Source organism: Papaver somniferum, unplaced genomic scaffold (assembly GCF_003573695.1).
Source record: "Papaver somniferum cultivar HN1 unplaced genomic scaffold, ASM357369v1 unplaced-scaffold_19, whole genome shotgun sequence".
In the NCBI taxonomy this organism is placed as follows: Eukaryota; Viridiplantae; Streptophyta; class Magnoliopsida; order Ranunculales; family Papaveraceae; genus Papaver; species Papaver somniferum.
Window position 1 is genome coordinate 18436219 of NW_020628818.1, and position 7991 is coordinate 18444209.

The window sequence follows — 7991 nt, forward strand, 5'->3', positions numbered from 1 at the left end:
ACTTGAACTTATCTATCACTCAAAAGTCTATCTACTCTAACTCCTATTTGACACAAAAGTCGTATTGCTATATAGATTACAATTATACACATGTGCTATTTCGAGCCGAGTTTATCTCGCTTATCTATTTCTCGAAATATGTGTTGGTAAGCTTTCGCTTTAGCTGAGTTCATCTTTACTCGTGACGAAAGTCATGTTGATTATTTCAGTAACTTGAAAATCGCTTTGATGAAAATAGTTTGTGGATAACAACTATTTTAACATCCTCTAAAAAAGTTTCAATGATTGAAATGAGAGTTTAGAACAAAATCCACAATCACACCTAGGGATGTAACTTTCCTTTCTACAGATTCCAATTGGTGTTAGAATTTGATTTTTATTACTTTTATGTTTCAGATCATTTATAAGTTTCTAAATAGATCATTCCTAAAATAATCATTCCTAAAATAATCTACCATCACACACCGTCAAATTTATCAACCACAATAGGCATGTTTTGTAAGATTACTAACGGGGCATCATTCTACTTGGGGGTGTGCTAAATTCTATATATACAAACCTCCTTCACATTTGGAATCGTAAACCCCTAAGCATATTTGTACCCCCATTAACATCCATGATGATTAAATGGTCTGTTTTTGAAGTTTATTGACTCAAAGTTTATGTTGCAACTCATAATCTGATTTCTAACTTAGAAATCATGATTGAAACACAACATGATCTAAGTTCTTGCGGAGCAATCCAAAATCTCCCAGTGAAAATGACCCTTTATTTTCCACTATTACTCAAATTTGTAAACCAAAATCCGCTTTGCGACCTAAAACTTGCCCCTTGGAATAATAAGTCATTAACCAAAAATTTGGTTACGAACAATATTGGAAGAGCAATGGGAAAAGAATAAAAATAGAAACATAAAAAGGATAAAAATGAAATGGAATTAAAATCACTCTAAATTTACAAGTGGTACAAACGAAACAAGTTAAACTAGTCATCTGTGTGCACTATATGTTTTTGTACAGTGAGAAGGTCAGGGTTTTCTTTTTCTTCATCCAGGGAAGCAACACATATTGCATTCACGATTTTTGTGATGGCAGTGGCTTCTTAAACCTGAACAACCTGCCAGTCCCATCATTATCAGCTCATGACAGTGGGAGAGAAAGCAATGCTTAATCTTCTCAAGCCATTGAAACAAGAACAACCGAAGCATGTCATTTGGAGGAGGGAGGGAAATTTCCACCAGACTTGTAGATACAAATTCTCAAACCTTGCCACCAATTTTACAGTCCAGAAATGGGGCTGCAGTCCCTCGAGCTTCAGTTGTCGGTGGTGGTTGATCTTTCTTGTCTAAACCGAAAAAGGAGCAATTCTGAAATGCATCGAGACTGCTAGCTATCAAACGGTTCAAACCAGTGAGACTAACACCATCTCCAAGCATCAAATCTTGGTCCTGGTATCTTGATGAAGGTATATCCAAATCTAGTGGTCCTAGAGAATCTGGCTGCAGAAGTAAATCAAGAGGTAACAGAAAATTAGATCAAATATATACAGGATAAGAGGTCAAAATACTGGTAGAAGAAAAGGTTCATAGTTACCCAATATAAATCTGTAAGTCCACCAAGATCCTTGGGGTGTTCATCTACTTTGTATGCATCAGAAGGGTTGTTATTTGTCAGGTCTACTTCGCATATAGGGTTATCACCTGTGTGGTCAACTTCACGCAATTCCTACATAAAAATTAAAAATATTCACTGTGTAACTATGGGTTCCTCTGTAGGGATTGAAAGATACTTATAACATTGCGGAAAATGAAATAAAACCTCAACTGTGCTTCTATTGACCATTGTACTTGTATCTGTGGTCTGTCTGGAAGTCCCAAAAGAAGCTGGGATGGGTGTTCTCGGAATCTTTTGGAATGAGAAAGCATCACATGTTTCTTCAGCATCCCAGATGGATGAAGCATGGGGCACTTCAGTAGAGAGAGGATCTTGCTTGTCCCGATTACCATAAATATGAGCAGCAATTGCAGCATCAAAAGAATCGCAGCTGAAGGGAATCTGATGAAGAAATGCAGAGCTGTCCATGGCAGCTGACTGGAAATCATTGATTCCCATTGCTTGAGATTGGTCAACTAGTAGTTCTCCGATGCTTATATGTGTAAGGCTATCTGCCCAGTCCCCAGCCGATGTTGTATTATTATTGCTTCTTCTAGGATTGTCCTAAATACACAGTTCAAAAGAATGAGAAAAATGCATCTGAAGAATTCTGATTCACTTAAAGGTTAGTAGATGTGGCTTAGAATTTTTAACCTAGCCCAAGCGAAGGATTCAAGCTCCATATGTTAAATGCAATGGTAACAGAGGAGAAGTGTATACCCCATCGTTGCATGGTCCTCGAATAATCTCTCTGCCACTTTCCTTTCCAGGCCATGATTTTAAATGCGCTATATCTTCAATAATGTTCTCGCGATCCATGCCATTGTACCTAACTGTATCATCCGTCAGATCAACATAAGAGGGTACAACGTCGTTCTTCTCCATAATTTGGGTTTGTTGACCCTCAGAGGGCTTCATAAGATGAATACAGGTATGGCAATCATGTAGAGGAGGCATAGTAGTTGAGCTTATGGTCTGCTCCTTCATACCAGATGTTACCAAAGTAAGGTCTGCAGGGGAGAACCATCCATACCTTGAAAAGGATACCACCAAAAAGTTACGTCAGACTTAGTTGTCTAGACACAAAAACAACTACTGAAATAGACTGAAAAAATTAGTATTGCGGGCATGAGAATGAAAACCTCAGCCGGAAAAGTGGAGGACTTCCTATCACTGTATACACGTCCGCAGCACTGGCAACAGTATCTTGTTTCCATCTTTGATGTCCCACTAAGTTCCCCCTTTGAGCATCGTACTGGAAAAGCGACAACTCTCCCGATGCTATGCTCGATTTTCCCCATTTACGATTAAGATGTTCGAGAACTGAGGATATCTTTTTCCGAGCACTTAAAGTGAGCTCCAAGAATGGATTATGTTCATCCTACAATAAGATTTGGAGGTAGACATCATGTCCATATATAGTTTTTTTACAGTTTAGCTGCTAAAAAAATCCCAAATGCACCGAGTAAGTTTTTCGTTTTTCAGTTTTCTTGTCTTACCTTTTCTAATGCTTTTCGCGTATCTTCATCAATTGGGAACAACTGCAATTTTAGTTTCCCGCAGTTCGGTGGCATACATGTATCTGGAACTTGAGTTAGCAAACCAGCTGAGAGAGGCAATAGGGGTAAAACTCCAAATGGGTCATTACCTTTTTCCGCTGAAAGAAGTAGATGGGACAGAATCAGTTGAACAGTTGGAAACAAATTTGATTCCACCTTTTTCCAGTCCAAGAACCTTTAAAGATGATTTTCTTTATACTTACCGGCCGTAACAGCTATCGAGGGTAAGGACTCATCCGAGCTTCTTCGGTCAGTGGAGGTTTCTTTGCTGATGGTTGTCCGCTCCAAATGCTCAGCAGCATCTGCAACCAAGGAAACCCCAGCCATTGCAGCCTTTTCCCATTTCTTGTATGCAGCAGATGAGGAGCTGCCTGTGATTCAGATATAAACACCTTCTTAACTGGTCTCTTATCCAATAATAAAGTACAAGTATATATACAGAAGGGCAACAACAAAGAGGATGTTAAGCACCTAATTTATTTATTATCCTTTTCGGCATAAAGTGAAATGTGAAGCATTACCTGTTTTTTTCCGTTGCTTCGCTGTCTTCACAGTGGCTAAGTCACATTTGTTGTTTTTGCGGTTAATACCAGTATTCACATTACGCTTTACTGAAGACCCTCTCCCAGAACTGCCTTTTGGAACATTTTGGCTATCAACAGCAACCACTGTAACCGCGCCGGTATCAGCTGCTGGGGCTTTGTTGGGTAGTGAAACAGTATCCGGAGTTGTAGTTGAACATTTTTCACCCTTAGAACGTCGTTTCTTTACGTACTTTTTCCGATCCTTCAAAAGTTGTTGCTCCTAAATGGAAAAAAGTAATTAGTGGATGAATACGAAATACATGGTATCCAAAGAGAAGAACAAATGAAAAAAGATAACAGCTGAACTTACCAAAGCCTCAACAATAATCTTAAACCTTCGAGGCTTCAAGTGAAGCTTTGAGGCTTTACAGTTATACTTTTCCAGCAATGCAGACCTGACGTACAATTGAACACAAGTTATGTAGTTTCATCGTGCTAAGTATCTCATAATTAAATGAAATTTTGGGAGTAGCAAATGCTAATGTTAATGCTTAGTGTCAACCGAGTTAAAGTGATCTCACAAAAAGAAAGAGAAGAGGATGAACAACACATTAAGTGCTTACCATCGAAGCATTGCACCATTAGTTTCTTTGAAATTTCTTGCGTCTAGAATGAAATCAGGTCCCAACAGCTTGTTCATACGCCTTACAAGACGATAGTAATAATGCCTTACCTGAAATTATAATAACCAAAAGTCCACAATGACAAATAGTGAGATAACGAAAACCAAAAGCTCTGAGCAATCCATGCCCAAAAGTTGGATACCACGCTTACCTGATCCTTATTTTTGCTTTGTACACGGGATGTGATCTTCTCAAAATTCTATAATCAGGATAGAAAATGCCACATTAGTAAAACTTAAAGACAATACGCAATAGAGTTTGGAAAGAATAGAGAGATAAACAGATAACATGCCTTGCCAACTTGTCGTAGTGCATTAAAAAAACTTCGCTCCTCTTCATGTGTCCAAGCAGCCCATTGCCGTGTTGGTCTTTTGACTATGCACACATAACAGAATATGATCAGCAGACAGTTGTCAATCATCATGCACTATGTAGTTAAAGAGCGAATCAACAACTTACCAGCCTTCGACCTAACACGCTTTTGAGGATCAACAATGCATGATGTAGGTGAAGTTGCAGCAGCAGCAGCAGCCTCCGCCTCCTTAATTAACAAACTCTGGGACTGGAAAAATCCCTCAAACTCCACACCCTCCTCCAATTCCATATCCATCTCCAAACAAACTAAATTTTCATAATTCACGATACCCAAATCCAATTCCTTAATCTCTGCTCCTTCAATGAATTTCTTCAGGAAACCGAATAACTCAAGCCTGGATGAAACATAAGGAATATAATTAAACCAAAACAATATCTTCCTTACATGCAAATGAATCTAGTACAATTAATACTTCAACTAGTTACTCATTAAACCATTAATTTCCCAATAACTCAACAATCGCACTAACAATTTGACCATAAAAAAATCTCTCAAATTCCCTCAACATTAATGCAAATTTCAAGCTATACCACATATTAAACTCCAAATTAACTACAAATAAACACAAATTCTACCTGCACAAGTAGAAACCCTAACAAAATTACCCAGAAAATCAAGAAACTAACAAACCCTAACCCTAAAAAATTGCAGAAAAGAGCGATTCAGATTGGGGCAAAAGTAGAATAAAGTTAAGTACTAGTAGAATAAACATTTGAAATGCGAATTGATTACCTTTATATTATGCTTAGAGAATAAAACCAGAACCCTAGAAAATTGGGTTGAGCTTTGAGTAAGATTGAGAGTTAGTGGAGAAGATGAAGAAGAGAGAGAGAAAATTGATGGACTGTAAAAGTCATCTGAAGATGATCGACCGAGGGAGAAACGGAAGTGAAAAAATCAAATGAGGACCCCATTTTACTTTTTCCGATAATAAAGGGGTGTTTATTGTAATTTGAGTGGATGTCCTAAGTACTACTCGTTTTACACACAAAGGTTGGCACTTGGCAAACTTTATTATGCTTGTCAATCCGTATTTGCAAAAGCAGGTTGCAAGGTGTCTTTAGCCTACTTAATTGTACGGTGCAACCCTGGTTATGAACGTGTGGGGGAAAAATACTACACTTTGAAATATTACAATAAAGGGGTGTTTATTGTAATTTGAGTGGATATCCTAAGTCTAGTACTACACTTTTTACACACAAAGGTTGGCACTTGGCAAACTTATTATGCTTGTCAATCCGTATTTGCAAAAGCAGGTTGCAAGGTGTCTTGGTTGTATGGTGCAACCCTAGTTATGAACGTGTGGGGGAAAAATAATACTAGTTGAATGTGAAAGAATCTAACGAAGAATAAGAAAGCGGATTTATACGTGGTAACAACTTGAAAACTTATCTTAAAGTGGTCAAATACGCGGTTATTGTCGACTTTTCGATAATTTAATTAGAAATCCTGAGTGCAACATATATCTCTTCTATTTATAGTGTAATAATTTATAGGATTTGTTTACATCTCAAGCTAAGTTAATTCCAAAAATAAGATTTATTGTTTCCATAAATAACACCTGGTTTTATTTTCAAGTTATGTTGTTTCCAATGATAAAAATTAACTTTTTTTCCAAGCAACATATTTCTTAAGAGATTCTCCAATGAAATGTATGTGAAGATGAATATCTAAATCCACATACGATAGATATTTATTTTCCATAAAATTCTGCTCCAACCTCAACTTCTTAAATCAATGACACATTGAGGATGTCAACCTATCCTAGGAAGCTTTCGCTTAATTAAATTAATTCTAGTATATTAAATAACCATTTTTAGCTCTAATAAAATATTAAAATTATTAAAAATAAAATTTGCATTTAATAGAAAAAGATCACAAACAACACCGTTGGAGGATGTTTTGTTTGCACTTCCACCTAGGAAACACACACAACAACTACTGGAGAAGCTCTAAGTCTTAAGCGAAATTGTTAGAGCACTGCTTGGTTGAACCCACGAAGTGTTAGTATGTCAAGTTTAGTTTCAGAACTCACCGCTTGACTTGTTTACAAAAGTCAACTTATTAGGTTAGACTTAGGACATAGAAATGTTGGGACGATCTCTACTTACTCGTGAAGACATGAAGACATATTGAAGAGCACACAGAAACATCATCCTTCAGATTTAGGTTAACAACTATTTACTTGATTGTTCCAGTTATATATAGTTCTTATAAAACGTATTCATTTAAAACATAACATTTGAAGTTTGTTTGTATGACTTCAGTATATAGATAACTTGATTATCATCTACAATCAAAGTATCAATAGGAAGGATATACATCAGTTGTTTCTACAACTTATTGTATTGAGTTACATATTATGGTTTTCTATATTTTCGTGATCTCGAAAGAACATTAATATGACTTTTGTTATGGATTAGCGTTGCACTTTCAGAAACTAGATACGTATACCTAATTATAAATATGCGTGTTTGAATTCATGTTATAAACGTTTTTTATTGGACATGATTTAAAGTATGTTTATACTTGAATTATGTTTCAAGTCACATAAGTTTCAAGACTGATCACGTGACCAATCCCAAGACAGATCTCATAGCCGATCCGAATACTTTCATAGTTCAAATCTCTGTGTTTCATTCTTGATCTTATAGATTTCGAAGTAAGTGCAAGATGTATTGAAAAGTTCTATGTCATGAAATATTGAACAATATCTAACTTCAATATATTATTGTTTATATTTATTCCTTTGATTAAGGATAGATCTTATTAATATTACGGAGATAAACTTTCTTTACTATCTTAGTTTCGACATTTGATGTACTTTTCGTTCCCAGAAGATTGCACATAACTAGTTGATTGATTTAACAAAGTACATGGATTTGCAACTAGATAATGTGTTTGTTACAGTAAAAACATGGAAATTGGAAAATTGAGACATGAAATTGAGATGAAACCCCTAATACATGAGAAACAATTGGAAACTTATTTATTTGATTTTTTATTTGTTTTTTGATCCCCTCACCCTAATCGGCCATCTCTGTCATTCTCGACCGAGATTATCGGCCAAATACCATATCGTATGTATAAGTGTATTGATCTACACTACAAATAAATCGAGACTTAAGGGTTTTAGGGATCTAGATCCAAAAGAAGAAGATATGAAGAAGAAGAAGAAGAAGAAGAAGAAGAAGAAG

General features: G+C 36.3%; 1 protein-coding gene across 2 annotated transcripts; it reads right to left on the bottom strand.

The window, feature by feature from the left end:
- Positions 1 to 904: 904 nt before the first annotated feature.
- On the bottom strand, positions 905 to 5754 carry LOC113338783 (TSL-kinase interacting protein 1-like). Of its 2 annotated transcripts, none has more exons than XM_026584170.1 (14): positions 5527 to 5754; positions 4878 to 5128; positions 4711 to 4793; positions 4570 to 4617; positions 4359 to 4468; positions 4106 to 4190; positions 3733 to 4015; positions 3415 to 3582; positions 3152 to 3309; positions 2795 to 3033; positions 2373 to 2685; positions 1824 to 2216; positions 1593 to 1724; positions 905 to 1498 (listed from the first exon to the last, which is right to left on the bottom strand). In XM_026584170.1, the coding sequence occupies exons 2-14, from the start codon at positions 5026 to 5028 to the stop codon at positions 1259 to 1261; spliced, it is 2403 nt and encodes an 800-aa protein (XP_026439955.1). In that variant the 5' UTR covers positions 5029 to 5128; positions 5527 to 5754; the 3' UTR covers positions 905 to 1258. The 2 variants fall into 2 exon arrangements, with proteins under 2 accessions (XP_026439955.1, XP_026439954.1); XM_026584169.1 differs by having other exon boundaries at positions 1818 to 2216; positions 5527 to 5752.
- Between the last annotated feature and the right edge of the window lie 2237 nt (positions 5755 to 7991).